The sequence below is a fragment of the Alosa pseudoharengus genome, unplaced genomic scaffold (genome assembly GCF_046254945.1).
Source record: "Alosa pseudoharengus isolate Yale_2024_CS ecotype anadromous, Long Island Sound unplaced genomic scaffold, YU_APseudo_1.1 YU_APseudo_1.1_scf_10, whole genome shotgun sequence".
Taxonomy (NCBI): Eukaryota; Metazoa; Chordata; class Actinopteri; order Clupeiformes; family Clupeidae; genus Alosa; species Alosa pseudoharengus.
Genome location: NW_027468565.1, coordinates 4,592,596 through 4,616,084, shown reverse-complemented (window position 1 = coordinate 4,616,084; position 23,489 = coordinate 4,592,596). Strand labels below are relative to the sequence as shown.

At 40.9% G+C, this 23,489-nt stretch overlaps 2 protein-coding genes and 1 long non-coding RNA gene across 4 annotated transcripts; 1 reads left to right on the top strand and 2 right to left on the bottom strand.

Annotated features, from left to right (window-relative positions):
* Positions 1–780: 780 nt before the first annotated feature.
* LOC143139145 (uncharacterized) lies at positions 781–2,204 on the bottom strand. The gene is made up of 3 exons (XR_012990341.1): positions 2,151–2,204; positions 1,231–1,364; positions 781–876 (listed from the first exon to the last, which is right to left on the bottom strand). It is a non-coding gene; the product is annotated as an uncharacterized LOC143139145 (long non-coding RNA).
* A 3,100-nt stretch (positions 2,205–5,304) lies between these two features.
* Positions 5,305–16,222, top strand: chid1 (chitinase domain containing 1). Of its 2 annotated transcripts, none has more exons than XM_076303559.1 (13): positions 5,305–5,421; positions 5,940–6,058; positions 6,159–6,308; positions 6,502–6,634; positions 6,842–6,886; positions 7,065–7,171; positions 8,991–9,052; positions 9,392–9,484; positions 9,998–10,099; positions 10,702–10,854; positions 15,447–15,527; positions 15,671–15,713; positions 16,017–16,222. In XM_076303559.1, the coding sequence occupies exons 2-13, from the start codon at positions 5,948–5,950 to the stop codon at positions 16,113–16,115; spliced, it is 1,179 nt and encodes a 392-aa protein (XP_076159674.1). In that variant the 5' UTR covers positions 5,305–5,421; positions 5,940–5,947; the 3' UTR covers positions 16,116–16,222. The 2 variants fall into 2 exon arrangements, with proteins under 2 accessions (XP_076159674.1, XP_076159683.1); XM_076303568.1 differs by having other exon boundaries at positions 5,305–5,461.
* Positions 16,223–16,695: 473 nt separating this feature from the next.
* Positions 16,696–23,340, bottom strand: gatd1 (glutamine amidotransferase class 1 domain containing 1). The gene is made up of 7 exons (XM_076303546.1): positions 22,916–23,340; positions 20,967–21,043; positions 20,369–20,474; positions 19,600–19,707; positions 19,390–19,481; positions 18,121–18,214; positions 16,696–17,536 (listed from the first exon to the last, which is right to left on the bottom strand). The coding sequence occupies exons 1-7, from the start codon at positions 22,962–22,964 to the stop codon at positions 17,418–17,420; spliced, it is 645 nt and encodes a 214-aa protein (XP_076159661.1). The 5' UTR covers positions 22,965–23,340; the 3' UTR covers positions 16,696–17,417.
* Positions 23,341–23,489: the final 149 nt, after the last annotated feature.

Genomic DNA, 23,489 nt, shown 5'->3' with positions numbered 1-23,489 from the left:
TCATATTCTACTATGGTTTGATATTTTCCGCATTGATCATTAAATATTTCACTATTGTGTTTACTTAAAATTAACCATAGTATCAGTATAAAGAGGAAGAAACACACAACACTTCTGTTATCTTTTATTCTATTTTATTGAAAATCTTTGTTTTTGTTATGGAACCTCAGTTCTGTCACTTTGGCATTTATTGCCTGGCCCAGCAATCTGGAGTGAGTGTCTGGCCTGGGAACTGCTTCAGGGTGGCCTCTGAATAAGACAGAACATATACAAATAGAACATGCAAAATATTAGTGACACAAATACAGATGCTAAAGTGCATAATTGGAGATAAATACAAAGTGAGTTGGAGAGAAAGACATACAAATAAAATAAACTCACCAATTATCGTCTTAGTCCTCTCAGGGTCCAGGCATTCCCTCTAAGTGCATCCTAAAAAATAGCACAATCAATTAGGACCTCAAATAGTTACAGTTTACTAACACAGAAAAGATCTATGATGGTGAGGCGAAAATGGGAAGCAGTCCACACAGACAGCCTAACACTTTTAAATGAGACAACACAACTAATATATCATATACACAGAAGAGAGAAGCACACAGATACACACTGAAAGGAAAAGTTAGTTTCATCCTCAAATTTTTACTAAACTTGTACAACCAAGAAGCTGCTATTTCATTAAAGTTAAACATGTACATTTTAATGTAAAAGTTCACATCTGTATGAAAACACTCTACAAACCATGTTGAATAAAAGCCTTCAGACAACTTCCTCTTGGAGAGCCATTATCGCCACCTCTTCTGTAGGTGGTTGTCAGTTCTTGGTTATCTCCCACAGCTCACACTCATAGAGAGCTCTACCAGCCTTCTCTGAAACCTGCAAGTAAACAGAATATACAGCATTAATGAGAGTGGCGTTGGTAAAGGGTATACTCGCGTAATATGTAATGTCCTGGGATATTCCCACTCATGAAGTGTCTCCCATCCGAGACTGCTATCTGAGACTGTAGGGAAGCTGTACCAACCATCATAGAAAGATATGGTTGGAAAGGTATATTTTCAGTTCACTTTGTGTTCCCAGTAGCTTGAAGCTAATTTCTTGTCATTCAAAAGATCAAAACTACTCAAACAAATGTATAAATTCTCAGAAACAAAAGGTTATGTTCTGCATTCGAAAATAGACCTTTAACAAAAAAGTTATATTCATAAGTAAACATTAATTTTTGATTACCTTTGGTCTATGTGATGATGAAGCATCAACATTTGTCAGTGAAGCATACTATGGGTTGGGCTTGGGTCGTCTTGGTCTCAGGTCTTCTGGTCCATCCTCCGGTGTCCTTGATGTAGCTTTCGAGTGTTGCCTCTCTAAAATGTAAAAAAAAGGGGTGTCAGTGCTCAAATGCACTACATGACCATACATGGTCCTTTTCAATACAATTCAACTTTTACATTTCCATAATTTAGCATGGGTGTGAATGGTTTTGCAAGAATGTCAGTGCAGTCAAAGCATGACAAAGTAGTTTGATAGTGCACAAAAACAAAACACATTACTTGCAATACCATTTCCATGAAATTAAGCACAGTACTTGTGTCTTCAATTTCTACACGTCCACTCTAATACTCTCCAGCACATAACGTTACCACATTACATCCTATCTAAAAAAAAAAAGAAGCTAATGTTAGCTCTAAGTGTTGTCCATGATGCAACAATAGCAGCTAGCTAGCTAAACCACAGTGCATAGAATGTCTAGCAGCTACACCTTAGGCTAGTAATGTTAACCGTTACATTTTCTCTCTTGCATGACAAATCATAAGTTAGCTTCTATCTATGCCTATCAATCTACATGCCAGAGGCAAATATACTACCAAATATGGCCGGGAGACAGGTTAAATTGGTATTTCACTCTGTCATTACAAGTCGTTTTCATTAATTGTCCAAACGTTTCTCAGTGAATTTATTTTTCAAACCCCTTACAGGTGTAAAAAAATAAAGCTAGCGCTGGCTAATTTATGCTAGTGCTAACGTTAATGTTACAGAAAGTAGCAAAGGTTAGCTCCCAGCTTCCACCAATAATACCATTTTTAATTCGGACATTAACTTCTGCAAATGTTATATGAAAGCAATTTAGCATACAACGAAGATCTACTTACCAGCAATTTTGACCACCATGGCCTCGAAAACCGGCCAACTACCTCTTGGCTGCCTTTCTCCCCTCCACCACATAGTTTCTAGCAAGATGTTGTCCCATAACGTTACAGACCCGTTGAAAAAGTCTTCCTAATTAACGTTAGGTTTACTAATGCAGTCAGTCGGCAAAATGCTGGTTTTGCCCTCATACTTCCCGCCAATCCACTAAACCAGGGCAAACGTTTTACATTTGGACTAGTAGTAGCTGTTAGTTATGCTTATGTAGTGAAAAAGCTGCAAACATTTTAACCGTTATTCCAACGACCTTACAGTACGTTGGTAGTGACGTATTTTGAAGTTGAAGGTAGCCTTTTTTGTAAACCCCACCCATCACTGCCTGTGTGCAAATAAGTTAATTGAATATATTCACCATATATGTTCATGTAAGATATCCACATATATGTTACATTGCTGGGTCCCACATATACTTGCATATATACATTCTTGTACTATATACAGCGGGGAAAATAAGTATTGAACACGTCAATATTTTTTTCAGTAAGTATACTTCCAGTGAGGCTATTCGCATGAAATCTTCACCGGACATTATCATTAACTTAGGTAACGTTAATCCACACATATATAAAAATCCAAACATTAATGTCTAAAAGTAGAGTTATGAATAAAAAAGTGGAATGGCACAGGGAAAAAGTATTGAACACGCTAAGAAAAAGCAGTACACAAAGGCAAGAAATGGCAAGGAACAAACTGGAATCTATAAGTAGTTAGAGAAATTATCCCTCCTATCTGTGCAAATTGATATAAGCTGGGTTAATACATACTGGTGGGCTATAAAAAGGTTTTTTCTTACCAAGGTGTCAAACAAGAAGCATTTCATAATGGGTAAAAGCAAAGAGCTCTCCCAAGACCTTTGCAACCTTATTGTTGCAAAACATATCAATGGAACTGGTTACAGATGCACATCAAAACTTCCGAAGCATCCAGCAAGCAGTATTGGAGCCATTATCTGCATGTGGAAGGAACATCACTGCATCATCACTGGCCATGCACAGGATCTCCTTGCAAGATTTCTGACCAGGAAGTCAGAAGGATAGTCAGAAGAGTAGCCCAAGAGCCAAGGACCACTCGGAGAAAGCTCCAAAAAGACTTGGTGCAGTTGTTACAGAGAAAATCATAGGTAATGCACTCCACCGCCATGGCCTCTATGCACACTCATCCCACATGACTCTATTGCTGAAGAAAAACATGTCAAAGCTCTTTGAAAGTTTGCTACACAACATTTGGACAATCCTATGAAATACTGAGAGAATGTATTTTGGTCAGGCGAGAGCAAAATTGAACTTTTTGGATGCCATACTACACACCATATTTGGAGGAGAAATGGCACTGTGCATCACTCTAAAAATACCCTACCAACAGTGAGGTTTGGAGGTGGTGGCATCATGGTATGGGCTGTTTTTCATCTCATGGTACTAGCAGACTTCATACAGTTGAAGGAATGATGAATTGAGTCATTTTGTTCCGGGAGAATCTTGACCATCCACCAAGATGATGAGGATGAGACATGGCTAGACCTTCCAGCAGGACAATGATCCAAACCATTCAGCAAAGGAAACTCTCAATTGGTTTCAGAGAAAGGAAATCAAGGTCCTGACTTCAATCCAATTGAACAGTTTTGGAAGTAAACTAAAGATCAGGATTCACAAGAGGGACCCCTGGAATCTTCAATATTAAAGGACTATCTGTTGAAAAGAATGGGCCAAAATCACACCAGAATACTGTAACTGGTTAGTTTCGTCATACAGGAAATGCCTTGAAGCTGTCATTACGAATAAAGGCTTTTCCACAAAGTATTTAAGACATTTCAGCAGGCGTGTTCAATACTTTTTTCCTGTGTCATTCCACTTTATTACACATAACTCTACCTATGGACTTTAATGTTTGGATTTTTTTATATGGGTGGATTATCTGAGTTAATACTAGTGTCTGGTGAAAATGTCATGCAAGTAGCCTCATTGGAAGTATACTTACTGAAAAAAATGTTGACGTGTTCAATACTTATTTTCCCCGCTGTATGTATTAAATATATTGTAGCCATCTATTTAAATATAAGCTGGATGTAGCTGCATATGTGAATATATTTTTTCCCTTGATTTTTCTGTATGGGGTTACGTGTATGACCACTATGCCAGTAGTATAAAACTGTGCTGGATAAAACAATATGCCTTAATTTACAAACGGCACCCCATAGTACTCAACCAACTGTTTTCTTACATACAACAGTATAGAAAACAACTCAAAAATGAGTGCAAGTGGAAGAAACCAAATCATCACTGTTACACAGGCAAGCAGACACGTGCACACACACGCACACCCCATACCCACACACACACACAGAGAGAAGCACACACAAAAGCAAACGCACACATGCACACACTCATTAACATACACAAAAGTTGCAAGAATATAGGAGATGGAGACATATTGACTAGTGCGATTTATTTTTGCTGAGAGAATGTGCAGGATTGGGCGGTGGTCATATTTTGTACCGCTCTGCCGTACATCTACCACTAGGCTACTGTCCCACCTGCTACAAATAGCGTATGCTTACATACTCTGCTGAAAGGAAATATGATTGATATGGGATGCTCTCAGGGGTGGTTAAATAAAGGGTGGGTAAAAAATGAATTCTGTGATCATGGTGAGGTGGACTATTGCGCCATGCGGTATCGTATTTGTAGATAAACTCTATAGACCCTTTCAAGAAAGTTCTATTATCAGCATCATAGTTGGCCCCACAAGACTTCCTTTTTAACATTCCATATATGTTATCTTAATGCAGAGGAAGTAGATTGGGGCCCAAATAGAATGTTCAAGCATTGTTTTTGTTTTTATTGTTGAAAGGGTCTATTTCTGAAATTTCAGAGGTGGATAAACTGCGTTTAGCCTACTTGCGTTTAGCCTCCACTACAGCCCTGGATGCTCTGCTAAAAAAGTTTCATAGGAGGGTTTATTATCTAATCCTTTTTTTCATGAACACGGTTGTGGTTTTGTGCTGTAGCTCCAAGCAAAGACGCGGCGTATTGACGTCTGATCTTTTATTCTGCGAACTGCTGCTGTAGCAATGCACTCCGGAAGTCATATTTGACATTTTGGTCACGTGGCCTTCTACGATTGGCAAGTTGCATGAGCTGCTTGCTGACGGTGATGGTACCGTATCATTGTAGTAGATTTTGTACGGTATAACAGATATCTCAGGGACGACAACATCAGGCAAGTTGTTAAGATCTACTTGTATGGTGCAGGTGTAAAGGTACAAACTCATTGTGATGTTCGTCATTGATATCTCGCGTACATGGCCAACTTGATGCTAACTTGCGTGGTTAGCTAACTCATTTTGGGATCTTCTTTATAACGTTACAGTCTATGGTTAGGAGGATGCATTTTATCTGACAGTAGATAGATAGGACGTAGACATTGTAAAACTGGTCGACCCAATAGCAAGATGGACAATTTATCATGTTGTTCCACTGACGAAAAAAATCGGTGAATTATCTCTTGACAGGCTTTCTTGAGCATTGCTGTACCTTGTATCTATTTAGAATGCATACCTTTACCGCAAATTAACTCACTGTTAGCTGAGCCTCCAGATAGTGTCATCTACCATTGTGGTTGTTCACTAGACTAGCGTTACCAAAGGGATCCTGTCCTATCGCCTGTCTGCATGTTAGCTGAGGCATATGTAAATGTGCAGGTAAATGAGATATACTGTACACGTCTCTTTTGAACAGGAGTTGAAATGAGAGCAATATTAACGTTAATAATTGTGTACTACACATCCTCGTCGCTGGTCGGTGCCACCTTATCCAAAACAGATGGCAAAAAGGCCTCTAAAGCACAAAACACAGAGGTGAGTTTTAAACTTGATTGGTTTGATTTTGTGTGTGAATGTCATTTTAAAATAGTATCTGAGTGTCTGACTGTTCTCTCTCACACCATGTGTGTTTCAGACTTCAGTAGCTGACCGACCGGTTCTGGAGCGAGGTCTCATCGTGAACGACCCTCAGTGGAGAGACATTGTCCGAGAGGAGAGAAGGTTCTGTCCTCAGGCTGTAGCCAAGCGCCAGTTCCAAGGATCAGTTCTAGGTTACATCACCCCAGTGAGTCCACACACAGATAGGGAACACAATTTGATTGAAAGCAAGTTATGGTCTGTGTGTGTGTGTGTGTGTGTGTGTGCACATTTGACATTTGGGTGCTTTCACTATGTCATTGGAGTGATAGGTCTTGAAGAGAGCGTTGATGTGATGCCCTGCTTCTCTCTCTCTATCTCTCTATCTCTTAAACTCTCAGTGGAATTCCCATGGTTACGACATTGCTAAGCTCTTTGGTCCCAAACTGACTTCGGTGTCTCCGGTGTGGCTTCAGCTCCGACGTAGAGGTCCTGAGAGCTTCCACATCACCGGCCTTCATGACCATGACCCTGGTACGTACACACACACAGATACACTATTTTTCTCTACTACTCTTAGCTACACTGCATGCAAGTCTTTGCACTCTATTCTACTGTAGACTCAAGTGCTCCTGAATCCAGCTGTGGTTTCATCCCCTAGGCCTAGACTATACACTTCATCCAGCTATACTTTTACTTTCTCACTGGCCTCATTTCCACTGTTCTTTTTCTGGGTTTCAGGTTGGGTTAAAGCTGTTCGAAAAGCCAACAAAAAGAACAGAATATGTGAGTATGGCTGTAGTGGAATACTCTGAGGTCGAACTCCAGACATGAGAAAAGAAATAAGTTACTTGTGTTTTCAGTTGTCATGCACAAATTGTTAATCTTTCTCCCTCTCTCTCTCTCCCTCCCTCTCTCTCTCTCCCTCCCTCCCTCTCTGTCCCTCCCTCCCTCTCTGTCCCAGTGCCTCGTCTGCTGTTTGACGGCTGGTCCTACCAGGACTTCATGAGTGTGCTGGACAGTGAGGATGAGATTGAGGAGCTGGGCAGAGAGGTGGTGGAGGTGGGGAAGGTGGGTGTCTGAGAACCGTTTGGTTCCTATATAAATAGTTCCTGTAGGTGTATAAAGACTGAAACATTTGGTTTTGAGTAAATGGTTTCTGTAGGTGTGTGAAGACAGAACCCTTTGGTCCTGTGTAAAGGCTTGCTGAGGAGAGAACTGTTTGGCTCCTGTTTTAAGGGTTCCTGTGGGTGTCTTGAGGATAAACATATGTCCGGTTACATATGTCTAGACACATTGTGGACTTAGTTGGGCTGTTTGTCAAATGAGAACTGTGTGAAGGAATAAGTGTTTTATACAGACATATTATATGATGGCGATGCTGATAGCATAGTGAATATATATACATGAAAGCATAGCAAAGCAAAGTGCTCCACAAGCAAAGCAGAGAAGCTGCTTTTATCCATTATGCATCGAAGCTATGGAACACCCTGCCTTTATACATCAAACAGGCAATTTTGTAAACATCTTCATAAAAGACCTGGGGCCATATTCACAAAGCCTTTTATCTTACCACTAGCAGTAAAATTTTTTAGCTAGGAGTTTTCTCTTAAAAGTTATTCACAAAGCCTTTCAGATCTACTCTTAGTAAGGAAAAATGACAACTCCTAAACTAAGAGTGAGTCTTCGTTGCTATGGATGACGTCATTACTCATGCACAAGCTTGACTGAAGTGACCACCTTGATTGGCTGATGATTGTAACGCGGGAATGATTCCAAACACCTCCCTTACGATGATGAGCGACCGGTGACAGGTCTGAGAATGCGTGCGCTACACAAGTAGTGTGAAGGACGGAAGATGATGAATAACTGAATAAAAAGGCCTAGCCTAAATGGATAAAGAGGCAAAACAAATAGCCTAGTAGCCTAATAAAACATAGGCCTACGGATTGATGCAGTAGGCTAGGCTATCTTTGCAACATTATTAAATTAATCTGTTACCATATGCCTATGTTTGCAAAGAGGAGAACATTTTAATTTGATTCACAATGAGACGTTACATTTAATTTACATGTTGACAATGAGTAGTTTTGGTTGTTGTTGGTGGCGTTATAGCATCCCTTTTATGGCTACAATGCAAAATTGTTCCCTCGCGATTGGAAGCTCCTGTTGCGCATACCCATTTCAAAACATCGCAATGTGAAATGCCACAAAAAGCTGTTTGTGAATAGGTCTTAGTGAGTTAGGAGTCCTCTCGACTTCTTTTAGGCTGTCCCAGACTTAGGTGCTACTTTTAGGTCTAAAATGCTTCGTGAATTACTTTTAGTGAAAAAAATTAGGAGTCCTTAAGTTAGGAGTGACATGCCCATTTTTTTAGGAGTTGCTCCTAAATTTGCCACTTAGGAGCTACTTTTAGCCTTAAAATTATTTGTGAATACGGCCCCTGAAAACATACCTGTATATGATAAATATCTGTCTTTTAGTTAACTCACTTTTATTTTGTAGCCTATTTCTTCACATTATTTTACATGCTACTGTTGGTATTCACAGGTTCTTCCTATTTTCATTGCATTAGTTGTATTGTATGTGTTGTTGTATCTATCTCCTTACCATCTTGTGAATTCTCATTTTTACTTCATTCTAAATCTCTGATGTTTTATTTATTGTTTTGTTTGTTTGTTTGTTTGTATTATTACAGTTTGTTCTCTATCACTGTGCTAAATGCTCCAAATGTAAAGCACTTTGAGCTACATTCTGTGTATGGAAGGTGCTATACAAATAAAGCTTATTATTATTATTATTATTATTATTATTATTATAGGGATGATAGCTGAAAACATAGAGGTGAAAGCTTAGGGATAATGTTATTTATATTTATTTGACTTTGCAGGGAGAACATTTTGATGGCTTTACTCTGGAGCTGTGGAGTCAGCTAGGAGGAAACCAGAGGAAGTGAGTACATGTGTGTCTGTGGTTTTTCACACAAAATATTTAGTAAAATATAAAGTTATCTTTTTCTATTCTTTTACATTTTATATTTCTTTATATTCCTAGTATTTAACACAGCTGCAAACATGTTTTTTTACATGTGAACATCATTTCTCTGACTCAAAATATGAATAACCCATGCTTGGGTCTACCAGTGGGCTTTGAGATTCTTATGCACCTGGTGAAACAACCTCAAAGGGAACATTCTGCTGCCCCATCGGCAGGATTTTGTTAATGTTTGTGTGTGTGTGTGTGTGTGTGTGTGTGTGTGTGTGTGTGTGTGTGTGTGTGTGTGTGTCACAGAGAGCTGGTGCACCTGATTACACACCTGTGTGAGGCTCTGCAGGCTGGGAAGCTGACCTGTGTGCTGGTCATCCCACCTGCTGTGGCTCCAGGGTAAAACTCACACTTCCAGATACACCCAAAGAGACACTGCTAACCTGAGTGAACCCAGACAAACCTGTTAGCCAATTTGAATTGGCTCTGCAGGTCGGTCTGGAAAAGAGCCCATTGATATCCGCTTTTGAATCACCAAAAACCCAGGAATGTGTATTTTCTTTGGTAAGATGTAAATGTACAAATTTAAGTCTTAATTTCTCTGCTGGTTACGCCCCTGGAACACAGGAAGTTTGTAAATCAGGAAGTTTGGAAAAGGCGTCAACGGGATCCTTTCCAGACGGGACCTGCAGAGCCAATTCAAATTTGTTAACAGGTTTGTCTGGGTTCACCCAGGCTAACACTGCCTATTTTGCTTATGCACTGAAATATGGGTCACACTATGGTCTTTGGTACATATAGTAATGCTCATGTTCATTCTTTGCATATCTTTAGAATCACATCTTCAGTGAAAGGATGCTGTGTATTGTGTGTGTGTGTGTGTGTATGTGTGTGTGTGTCAACCCCCTCCAGGTCAGGCCAGCCAGGAATGTTTGGGAGGGAGGAGTTTGAGAAGTTGGCCCCTGTGGTGGACGGCTTCAGCCTTATGACGTATGACTACTCTAGCCCTGACAGGTAAGACACACACACACTCCAACTCTATTACTCACGCACTCACACTCAGGCCCTTTCTGAAATTAATCCCTACCCACTCCCCCTCGATTACCGAGTGAATGCGGGTGGGAAGCACCCTTGCAGCTAAATTAAATTCCCTTGATTAGCGCGTAATACTGCACGAACTACACTCTCCCTGGCGGAAGCTGGTAATCACCATGGATTTGTTTACAGGCATGGGCTACTCACGCGGAACTAACAATTTGAAACATCCTCCATGACGTGCCGTATTAATTGGCACACACCCTCGACAAGTGACCATCGGTGTTCACTTGGCGTTGAAGGCTTTATAACACACTAGCACTTAACAGTAATTGGTTTGGGATGGCCCTTCATATGGCGGAGCCTCCGTGTGAGCGTGCAAACGAGGTGTAAGTGGCTAGGGAGAGGGCCAAGTCTCTCGTTTCAGAAAGGGCCTCATTCACTCACTCACTCACTCATTCATTCACTCACTCACTCACTCACTCACTCACTCACACACTCACTCACACACACACTCACTCACTCACTCACTCACACACACTCACTCACTCTCCTCTCCTCCTTCGTGTGCTGTGAGGCAGGCCGGGCCCCAGTGCTCCGCTGCACTGGATGCAGGACTGTGTGCTGCAGCTGGACCCGCACAGCCAGTGGAGACAGAAGATTCTGCTGGGCTTAAACCTTTACGGCCTGGACTTCTCTACACAGGGCGGAGCAGAACCACTGCTGGGGAACCGGTTAGTCTCTCTCTCTTTCTCATTCCTACAGACACACACACACACACACACACACACACACAATTAGGGTGGGGGTTAGTCTCATACATTTATACAGACATACATACCGTATTTTCCGGACTATAAGTCGCACTTTTTTTCATAGTTTGGCTGGTCCTGCGACTTATAGTCAGGTGCGACTTATATATGAAAAAAATTATATAATTGAACATGTTTTTAAATGTTAATTTATATTAACTGACATGAACCCTACATGAAACATTATCGTCTACAGCCTTGAGAGAGCGCGCTCAAATGCACAAGTCGTGAAACACACGAATCCTCAAATTACTGCCATAGCTGGGCCTCAGATTCGGACAAATAAAAGCCAGTATAATTTTGTTTCAATTTAACAAATTAAATTTTTAATTTTTAACAATTAAAATAGCTCTTCTTAATAATTTATATTGTTGGTTGGTTTAATATTGTTGCCAACAAAGTCATTGTCCTACACCATGAGTCTCCAACACATTGCTCTCAAGCTACCAGTAGCACGCAGCCCCAACACAATTGTTGCTGCCAGGCATCAGCCTACGAATTTTATAAAAAGTAAATCATGCATAATTTAAAAAATAACTAAATTTAGGCTATCTTAGACCTCTTTGGCTATACGGAATAAGGTTTCCCTTGCAGCACAGCACACGTTCCATGAATAAATGAATGAATGAAAGCGGATGCCTTATCTCGCAATAAGCGGATGGACATCCCGACACTCTTTCATACATGAAACTTAATAGTGACCCAATGCCATTGATAGCCTACCGGTATGCTGCTCCAAACGAAAAGTATAGGCCTGTGTCTCACAGTAAAACGCAAGAAATGAAGGCCTATAGCTGACTCGAAGGCTACAAGCCATGGTCCAAATAAAGGTGCTGTGCTTTGCCCAGCCATAAATTCAGGATTCACGATAGTCTGTCCCCTAAACATTCCTCACCCGTTATCTGGACATGCATGAAAACATTTGGAAACAAAACTCACTGCCATGTAATATTTGATCGCTGTTTTGCTACTAATTATCTTTCACGTGAATACGCACAGAAAGTGAAAGTAGGCCTATGCGCTCCGTGTCTGTAGCTGTCTGTTCACGTCCGCAATCGATTATAACGTTCCTCAAATGGAGAACACATCCATGTTCTCTCGCGTTATATTATAGGCTGTCATGCTTCTGTGTTTGCGGTTCCTGATCGCTAAACGTTTGTTTTCCTTTCCTGTCGATAGCGGTTGATGTAGAAGCACGTAATAGGCTATAATAATTTGACTTTAGCGGTGATAAATCCTGCTGAGAGAGAGACAGAGCAAAGAGAGAGAGGCACCCCCAAAGTGGTCCTGCGCGCGCGTGTGTGTGTCTCTGCATGGGGTTCATTTGAAGTCAGAGTTGGTCCGCTTTCAGGCCGCTCCATTATTAGATTAACGTCAGACAACGCTGTAAAATGTGTGGGAATTTCTCGCATTATAATGGCTAGCGTTGCGGGACTTTTATTAGTATGCTCAATATTTAGTAATAATTTATGCGCAATCCCGCGCTGAAATTTAGGCCCTGGTTTTAGCATCTTTTTTTCTCTCGCTCTCTCGGCGAGCATTTGTTCTGCTTCCAGCTTGTGCCAATACGCTATATCGTCCAAAATGCTTGATTGCATTGCATTCTCCACATTTTTAGCTAAAATTTCATGTACCACATCAGCATTTTTGTTCAGTAAATCTTTTGTAAATTGCTTTACAATAGCGTCGGGCACTTGTCAGCAGCCTTCGGCTTGCCTCTTGCCACTATTCACTCCTTAGTCTTCAATATTCCCTGTAGAATTCTCAATATTTTTGGCCTCAATTTGTTCAGTTACATAGTCCGACTCTGTCTGTTCTTAGTCTTGGATTTTGTGAAATAAATTTCTAAATATCACCTGCTTGCTGCAGCTTCGGTCTGCACGTCCTTTTAAAACCGCATATTTTTCTCTCTCGAGCATTTAATCTGCTGCCGGCTTGTCTCTCCACATCGTCCAAAATGCTTGATTGCATTGCATTCTCCACATTTTTAGCTAAATTTTCATGTACCATATAAGCATTTTTGTTCAGTGAATCTTTTGTAAATTGCTTTACAATTACCGTCGGGCCTATATGCCTATTGCCTGGCTTGCCTCAGCTTCGGTCACGTCCTTTTAAAACCGTCTTTTTCTCTATCGTGAGCATTTAATCTGGTGCCAGCTTGTGACTCCACATCGCCCAAAATGCTTGATTGCATTGCATTCTCCACATTTTTGTATCATATCAGCATTTTTGTTCAGTGAATCTTTTGTAAATTGCTTTACAATTACCGTCGGGCCTGGCCTATCGCCTGGCTTGCTTCAGTCATGTCTACAACTGCATCTTTTTCTCCCTTATGTGAGCATTTAATCTGCTGCCAGCCTGTGACTCCACATCGCCCAAAATGCTTGATTGCATTGTATTCTCCACATTTTAGATACATTTTGGTGTACCACATGGTATTTTCTTTCAGTGAATCTTTTACCTTCCTGTCCTCCTCTTGGCTGCCTTCACTCCTTCGTCTTCATTATTAATCTTTTTGGCCTCAATAATCCAGTTACATAGTCTCTGTTTTTGGTTTTGGATTTTGTGAAATGCATTTTTTGACTAATGCGACTTATACTCAGGAGCGACTTATAGTCCGGAAAATACGGTACATACATACATACAGCGGGGAAAATAAGTATTGAACACGTCAAAAACATTTTCAGTAAGTATACTTCCAGTGAGGCTATTTGCATGAAATTTTCACCAGACATTAGTATTAACTTAGGTAATCCACACAACTTATTAAAAATTCCAAACATTAATGTTCACAAGTAGAGTTATGAGTAAAAAAGTGGAATGGCACAGGGAAAAAGTATTGAACACGCTAAGAAAAAGCAGTACAGCAGTTATCCCTCCTATCTGTGCAAATTAATGTAAGCTGGGTTAGTACATATTGATGAGCTATAAAAAGGTTTTTCGTTACCAAGTTGTCACACAAGAAACATTTCATGATGGGTAAAAGCAAAGAGCTCTTCCAAGACCTTTGCAACATTATTGTTGCAAAACATATCAATGGAACTGGTTACAGATGCATTTCAAAACTTCAGAATCATCCAGTAAGCAGTATTGGAGCCATTATCTGCAAGTGGAAGGAACACCACTGCATCATCAATCGGCCATGCACAGGATCTCCTCACAAGGTTTCTGACCAATAAGTCAGAAGGATAGTCAGAAGGACCACTCCAGAAAGACTTGGAGGCAGCAGGTTCAATTGTTACAGAGAAAATGCACTCGGTAATGCACTCCACCTCTATGGGCCTCTATGCACGCTCATCCCGCATGACTATTACTGAAGAAAAACATGTCGAAGCTCATTGAAAGTTTGCTACACAACATTTGGACAAGCCTATGAAATACTGAGAGAATGTATTCTGGTCAGGTGAGAGCAAAATGTAACTCTTTGGATGTCATACTACACACCATATTTGGAGGAGAAATGGCACTGTGCATCACCCTAAAAATACCATACCAACAGTGAAGTTTGGAGGTGGAGGCATCACGGTGTGGGGCTGTTTTTCATCTCATGGTACTGGCAGACTTCATACAGTTGAAGAAATAATGAATGGAGCCATTTTTTTCTGGGAGAATCTTGCAATCCACCAGGACAATGAGGATGAGACATAGCTAGACCTTCCAGCAGGATCCTAAGCATTCAGCAAAGGAAACTTACAATTGGTTTCAGAGAAAGGAAATCAAGGCCCTGACCTAAATCCAATTTAACAGTTTTGGAAGTTACCTAAAGATCAGGATTTACAAGAGGGACCCCTGGAATCTTCAATATTAGAAGACTATCTGTTTAAAAGAATGGGCCAAAATCACACCTGAATACTGTGACTGATTAGTTTTGTCATAGAGGAAATGCCTTGAAGTTCTCATTACAAATAAAGGGTTTCAGTAGGCGTGTTCAATACTTTTTTCCTGTGGCATTCCACTTTTTTACTCATAACTCTACTTTTACTAATGTTTGGATTTTTTAATATATGTGGATTACCTAAGTTAATACTAATGTCTGTAGAAAATTTCATGCGAATAGCCTCACTGGAAGTATACTTATTTTCCTCGCTGTGCATACATACATACATACATACATACATACATACATACATACATACATACATGCATACATGCATGCATACACACAAACACTCTCACACAAGCACACACACATGCATGCACACTCAGGGAGGACAGTTAGTTACATACACACACACATAGTTGCGGTAGTGGGAGTTTTAACAGTTATGTCACCTAAAATGGAGTTCTACATTTTTACAACTTTGCATGTCAGCTCTATTGACATCCTCAAATCATCTCTGATAACTGTCTGTCTGAATGTACTTCTACAGATACATTGAGCTGCTCATATTGACATCCTCAAATCATTTCTGATAACTGTCTGTCTGAATGTACTTCTACAGATACATTGAGCTGCTCATATTGACATCCTCAAATCATCTTTGATAACTGTCTGTCTGAATGTACTTCTACAGATACATTGAGCTGCTCAGAGAAATCCGACCGAAAATCCAGTGGGACGAACAGGCAGGAGAGCATTACTTCAACTACAAGAGGTGTGTGTTTATTTGTGCGTGTGTGTGAGAGAGAGAGAGAGGTGTGTGTTTGTTTGTTTGTGTGTGTGTGTGTGTGAGTGACAGAGAGAGAGAGAATCTGACCTGACCTGCTCTTCTTGTTTCTTTGATTCTTCACATTTTAGCAGTAACGGGGTTAAACACGTGGTCTACTACCCAACACTGAAGGTAAGAGAAACACTCATTTAAGAAAATGTATACACTAAAGGGAACTTCTCCACTATTCTTGGTGAAGAGAAAGATAGTGCAAGATTGAGAGTTAGAGATTGCGAATTGCGATTGTGGCATACTGTAGCTGCAGGAAGGTGTGAACTCCATTATGTGTCTTATGTGAGTAGTCTTCACTAGTAGAAGGCTTATGATTAATGTGAGGATGTACAAAGGAAGTGTCCTAAGGATGCCAGGTCATGTAGAAGAGTATTCCATTTTCTCTTTCTTTCCTTTTCTCCCCTCCCTCTCCTCCCTTCTCAGTCTTTTCATCTCAGAGTGAAGCTGGCCACCGAGCTGGGCACTGGCATCTCCATGTGGGAGCTTGGCCAAGGCCTGGACTACTTCTACGACCTCCTTTGATCAATGGTACAGGGACCAAACACACGTTAGCCGTGTGTGTGTGTGTGTGTGTGTGTGTGTGTGTGTGTGTGTGTGTGTGTGTGTGTGTGTGTGTGTGTGTGTGTGTGTGTGTGTGTGTGTGTGTGTGTGTGTGTGTGTGTGTGTGTGTGTGTGTGTGTGTGTGTGTGTGTGTGTGTGTGTGTGTGTGTGTGTGTGTGTGTGTGTGTGTGTGTGTGTGTGTGTGTGTGTGTGAGTGAGTGAGTGAGTGAGTGAGAGAGAGATTGTTCAGGGATTACCACGGCACCCTAGCTGTCAGGGAGGCCAACTTGATAGCTTCCATGAAGGACAATAAGAAATTAAGACTTGGATACAGATATTATGTGTTATCATCACCCTCACAAAGCATGGTAATAAAACAACAGCTGGGTCATCCAGGAAGTTATTTTCCTTCAGAGCTGGAGCATACCGATTGGAAATAACCCTCACATCACATCCAGTGCTGTTAGAGGAAAGATGTCATTTTGAGTAGGAGTTGTTCCGGACAGCTCAGCCAATCATGTTCCAATATCTATGGTTACCTTGGAAACAAGTCATACATCAGGATGGTCATGTTCATTTTTATTCATTTGAATAAAAATCAATGTTTTACATACAGTGTAATACTGTGAACATGGAGGAAATGAGAGCACATGTATTTGGGCGGCAAACACACACGACTTGATGACACTGGGTGGGGACATAGCGTGATGGTTAGAGGATGTAAGGCTTTTAACGATACTATTAGCTCAGAAGGAAGCTGGTCATCACATGGTTTCCTGTGAAATAGCCACAGAGGAAGTTCATGTCATACCTTTCTTTGCGGTTTTACACCATTTACTCAGCTACGCCAAATACTGTATGTATCTTTCAGGCACTTAACAGAAGAATGGTTGGAAACATTTCTCTCTCTTTTCATTTAAAGATACAGTTGGCAGTTTTCTTCTAGATAAATAATGCACCATGAGGAATAGTATAAAGATGGTCCACGGTATGGCTGTGCAATGTATGTTTCTTGTGTCTTTTGGAGTGTTTTCAATATGAGTAATACAACGCAACCATAAATCATCAACAGTCTAGAAACGCTTTCACTCACTGAAGAAAAACTGCCGACAGCATCTTAATATGCTGATTCAACAACTCCAACTCTAATAAGGAATCATAACTACAATACTGTGGAACACGTGACAATGTCCAAACATGACAAAATTGGTCCTCATATCGGTGTGCGATTGGTCCTGTCTGAATCCGCTGTGCTGTACTGAGTCTGGCGGGCGCAAGCTAGCGTTAGCGGCCGCTATTGCACAGGAGGATGAGGTTGTGGATGGCTGCAGTGGTGGACTGGAGATTCTGACCGGTCACCAGGTGCCTGTCCAGAACTACGTGCAAAGCATCCTCTTGGCTCGCTATGGAAACAAGGTAAAGTGATGAGAGTGATCAGTATAGGCTGAGTGGGTGTGGGGACAAGAACTAACATCTGCAGGGCTTATAGCCTAGTTCTCAGGTACTGTGCCTGAATTCAGCCATAAATGGTGCAGGCCATTTAATATCTACTTGTAAATATATATTATATAATGCCTTTGAATATTTCTTTAAAAAAAACTATCTGAAAACACCTGATTAACTGAAATGCTCCTTTTTTGAAGCCCTGCGTCTGAAACTGACAACATATTTGCTAGTGGCGGTGTATGTTTAGCTTCAGAAATGTTTTACAGGTCACTGGCTTTAGCAGCACAGAGCTGACTCAGGTTTCCATAGTAACAAAGCTGAAAACAAAACTTTAAAAAGTTCCTCTTCCTAATAAACTACAATTTATTTGAGGCATAAGGAGAAATTTGTATCCAACTTGAGCAATTAAAAATGATGGGAACCAATAACAAATTCCCTGTCTTTTACCTATACAAAAATAAATAACGAGGAGGCTATTAGATTCCTTGCAACACTGCAGCAGTTATAGCTTACACCTCCTTGAGTTGAGTCCCTCCCTTACCTGTGTAGGAGCCCCCACTGTCCTTCACAAAGTCTTCTACAATGAGGGGCAGGTTGGCAAAGTCTGGGGAGCGAACAAGCTCAAAGACGGAAGGCTAGAAGAGATTACATCAACACTGAGTGGTTATTTACACATCCATAAATATAGATTTCCTATTTACTAATGACATCTCAGTTTTCAACCAAGCGAGAGACAGGCAGGTCAATCATCTACAGTAGACCAGTGTTTCTCAAAGTGTGGTCCGGGTGGTCTGCGAGCTAAGTATGTAAGTATACTCTTTTGATCCCATGGGGGAAATTTGGTCTCTGCATTTATCCCAATCCGTGAATTAGTGAAACACACTCAGCACATAGTGAACACACAGTGAGGTGAAGCACACACTAATCCCGTTGCAGTGAGCTGCCTGCAACAACAGCGGCGCTCGGTGAGCAGTGAGGGGTTAGGTGCCTTGCTCAAGGGCACTTCAGCTGTGCCTACTGGTCGGGGTTCGAACCGGCAACCCTCCGGTTACAAGTCAGAAGCACTAACCAGTAGGCCACGGCTGCCCCACAAAGCTATCCCAAGTAGTCTGCAAGCAGTCGTGGTAAAATATAATATAGATGAGTTGTTTGCAATATGTTGATCCTTAATGTAAATCCAAACAGTTCTGCAACACTGTCTATGTAAGATATGCCAGTTTAAATCATATGAATCCTCTGACATAATAAGCAAGGTAAAAAGACAATCAGCAAGGTGGTAGGCTACTGTTAAAGTAGGTCTACTCTTTTTTTTAGCTAGGTGGTCCGTAAGGGGTTTTTTTATTGGTTAAGTGGTCCTTGGTCTGAAAAAGTTTGAGAAACACTGATCTAAAACAAAGAGAAACTCTACAGCAGTGGTTCTTAACTGGTCTGGCTTTGGCACCCACAATTTCCCATGTTCATAGTCACGACCCATATCGTTTTTTAGCGTTCAAACGGATATGGTGAGCTACATGGTAAGACACGCAAAGTGCCTGCAGCCTACTTATGTTTACCACTATGTCTAACATGACCCGTCACATAAACATTATCTATGTCCATGGCAATGACTGATGCAGGCTATGAATAAATTATCAAAAAAAAGGTCCAATATTAGATCTGATAAGGTAGCATTTTAAATTGGCGATTTTTTAAAATGTATTTTTAACCATAAGCTCCGCGACCCACTTTTGGGTCCTGACCCACCAGTTAAGAAACACTGCTCTACAGCATGCTGCTGCCCTCTGCTGGTCATCGGGAGGTAATGACTCACCCCAGTGAGGCTGTAGCCGTTGAACAGCCACCGCTGGCCCTCAATGGCACAACACAGTGCTGACACTCCCTGCCCTATGGCACACACTGGCTCTGGACAGACACACACACACACAAACATGTCTATATCACAGTATCATTGTTTCAGTATGTGAGGGGGTAACAGAAGGGGGTAACAGAAAAAGCAAGTGTGTGTGTGTGTGTGTCTTACTCTGTTGGGAGGTGAAATGAGTGAGGATCCGAGCCAGAGAACCGCTGTGAGCAAGATCAGTAAGAGCACCAGGGCAATCTGGGATCAACAGGGCCTGGTAGCGAGCTCCTACACACACACACACATGCACAGACTAGATCAGTCAAAGCACTGGGATACTCTGTGGTCAACCGGCCCCTAAAAAATCATGAAGTGCCCTCTTAGAAGCCCATATTTAATGGATTCAGTGTAGACAGACATACAAGACAGTCGCTCACCCGGATCCTATTAGAACATGGTATTAGCACTGTGCACTATGAAGTGCCCTTGTAATAGAAAGAAACAAATCCTAGTAAAATGAGATGCAGTGCCCTACAGTCTTCCATACCATGTGCCCTCTAGGGGAGGTTTTCCCAAAATATTGTCTCAAAATAATCATGTAGGAAGACTGAGATATGGGGTCTCTCACAGGGGTTATGTGATATGTCTTAATAGGACCCCTCAATCATATACCCTGGGCTATGGTATTCACCCCTGATATCTGAATGAGGCCCCTCAGTCAAATAACACAGTTCATGCTGAGGTGTGATAATCATGCTTTGTAACTGGTATCTTTTTTTCACAGCAAGATGTCTTAAATATGTTGATGTTTATGTCATATTTGTCGTATGTCAATTTTATTTCCACAAAACCCGGCAGAAGTAATCATTTAAGGGGTTATTTTTCTAAATGTGCTGTGCACGCCACTGTGTATGAAGACTCTTTCTGTCTCTCAAGGGTGGTCTCTCACCGTCTATGGACTCCAGCTTCGCTGGGGTGGCGTAAGGCTTCACACTGAAGTCCTGCACCCACCGTGCTGTGCTCTCATCCACACCCACAAAATCAATGGGCTTCCCCTGGTACAAACGCAAAGACAACACACATGCATGCATGAGTTACTGTTGAGGCATACAGTGGACTCCCCAAATACAAACAAACACATGTTACACAAATAAACACTGACTGTTTCATGCCAGGGCACCTAGCTGCAGAGGAACCGGTGTCTTATTAACTTCTTATTAACTTAACTTCTTTAAGAACGGGCCCTTATTTTGTCTTTTCCCCCCAAAATTTCACTGTGCCTACTTCAGAGGGCACTGTTCCCACCTCTTTTGGCCTACCATCAAATACTTGACCATTATAGAATTAAGCAACATAGCACGAGTGAGAGTGGGGTTGGTCATGGATATTCCCACGGGTGTTGTTCGGCCGTAGCCACGAGGCCGGTGAACCCAATTGTTGTATAATATAGAATATATTCTCTGGCAATATGGTTTAGAATATTGGGGGGAGGTGTTCCAATTTTGGAACTGTTCTTTAAAAGGTTAAATGAGTTCTGTGCTCCTCACCCCAGGAGTAGCAGTTTGCAGGTTAAACACAGGGCTGCACAGCGTAAAAGCCTGATGAAACGAGCGAGCATTCACCCCTGGTGGGATGACAAAAAAGTCACTGAAAAACCTCTACCTCTAAGCATAGAAAAACACATAATGTACATTTACTAAAATTACCTTGCTGTCTTTGTATGATACATTATGTATAAATAAATAAATACATATTTTCTAACAACAGAAGTTGACATTCTATATTCTATACATGCTGATTTAGGTATTATGCCAGCACTACCTACAGTTAAGGACAAAATTATTCATACCCCTGGCAAATACTGATTTAAAGTTGATTTTCTCTTGACTTATATGTTTCTCCTGACTGCCACAAGACAAAAGGTTGTAAGACAATGTGGTAGAAGCATGGAATCAAAAAAAGAAGTGTTTTTGTCTTTTTTTAATTTTTTATGAATAATGGTGTGTCCAAAATTATTCATACCCTTTTTAACAATCACTGGAAACATCTTTATTTGCATTCACAGCTCTCAAAATGGTTCATATAATACCTACCAAGCCTCACCATGTCTCCACAATGATTCTAGACCACACCTTTTTAGCAGCAACCAGGTTTTGAGGCAGGAAAGATTATTTGCCATCACTCTGGCCTCGTGCTCACTTTTTTGACGGATTGGGGTTTGGACTATGGCTAGGCCACTCTAAATGTTGATATTGTTCTCTGTTAACCATTTCTTGTTTTTGGCTGTATGTTTTGGATCATTGTGTGGTTTAATGGTCAAATGCCGCCTATTGTGTCAGGGCTCTTGGCACACTGCCTGATCTTTCCCTCCAGAATCTTAACGTAGCCTCTTGTTTTAGTGTTACCGTTTACTCTGAGAAAGTCACTAGGTCGCCCTGGTTGAAAAACATCCCAAAAGAATAATTTTCTCACCCCCACAATTGAAATAGTCATGGCGTCATTTGGGTTTAATGCTTCCTTTTTTATCCCAATCTTAGGCCATGTCCCTGGGTCAAAAAACAATCCAGTGAAAGCTAAATTCTTTGTCCAGGTGTACCAATATAAAGGTTAAGCTGAATTGTGCATGTTTGGAGAAGAGTGATCCATGATCAGTATCCATGATGACCAAGTGATCCATTTTGGGATGGGGTGAAATTTTCAACCACCAAAACACCATCCAAAGTGGAGAGTATCTATAAATGTATTAGTTTTGGGTGTTTTTCAGACAATGGGACTTGGTAAACTTCTCAAAGTAAACGGTAACACTAAAACAAGGGGCTACATTAAGAATATTGGAGGAAAAGATCAGGCAGTCTGCTGAGAGACCTGCCAATAGGCAGCATTTGACCATTAAGCCACACAATGATCCAAAATATACAGCCAAACAAGGCAAGAAATGGTTAACAGAGAACAATATCAACACACTAGAGTGTCAGAGCCAGAGTCCATACCTCAATCTGTCAAAAAAGTGAGCACAAGGCCAGAGTGATGGCAAATAATATTTCCTGACTCAAAACCCGGATTGCTCTTAAAAAGGTACAGTCTAGAATCATTGTGGAGCCATGGCTTGGTAGGTATTATATGAACCATTTTGAGAGCTGTGAATGCAAATAAAGATGTTTCTATTGATTATTTGAAAAGGGTATGAATAATTTTGGACACACCAAAAAATGTCATAAAATTGTTAAAAAAGATGAAAACGCTTCTTTTTTTGGATTACATGTTTGTCCCACATTGTTGTTTTGCAACCTTTTGGCATGTGACAGTGTCATTTTCAGTCAGAACAAACATATCAAGAGAAAATCAACATTAAATCAATATTTGCCAGGGGTATGAATAATTTTGTTCTTAACTGTACTAGACCCTAAACAGGTTTAGGTTAGCATTATGGCGAATCACAGACATTGGTGCTTTCTTGCAACATTCAATGTATTTAAGATAGCAAAACGCTACTCACCTTGAGGTGCAGCACTTGCCACAATAAGACAAGTAGGTTTAGCGGACATGTCAGTTGCCGGAGTGTTAATAAACCAATATAATTAATATATATATTGTATCAAGTTGACTCTCTTGCCAGCAACGTCTCCAGCACTCTCATAGAGGGGACCTGTCAACCTATAACGTTAGCTTAATCATTTCTTCCGTTTTGACGCAGTAAGAGAGCTGCCGCCAGATTCACTATTTACTGCCTAGAGAGTATTATATTCATATTCTATTATAATCCTAAAAGTTAAAAATACAGTCTTAAATCAATTCATACGCATTCAGTTCGTTCGCAAGGACTGCTTTGTGTCAGCTGACAGTGTTATCACTGGTGTTATGATAATGTGATTGCAATGTCCGTCAGTAAATGTCTTCCCCTATGAAACCAAATAGATATATTTTGTTCCGTAAACGGAGTTGGTCAAACGCTGTTGGATACTTTGTAGCTACCAATACCTCCATGGTAGCTACAGTGTAGCCTAATGAAATTCCACCGCGGTTGAAATAACTGTTAAAGAAACATACAACTAAACTATATACACAACTAA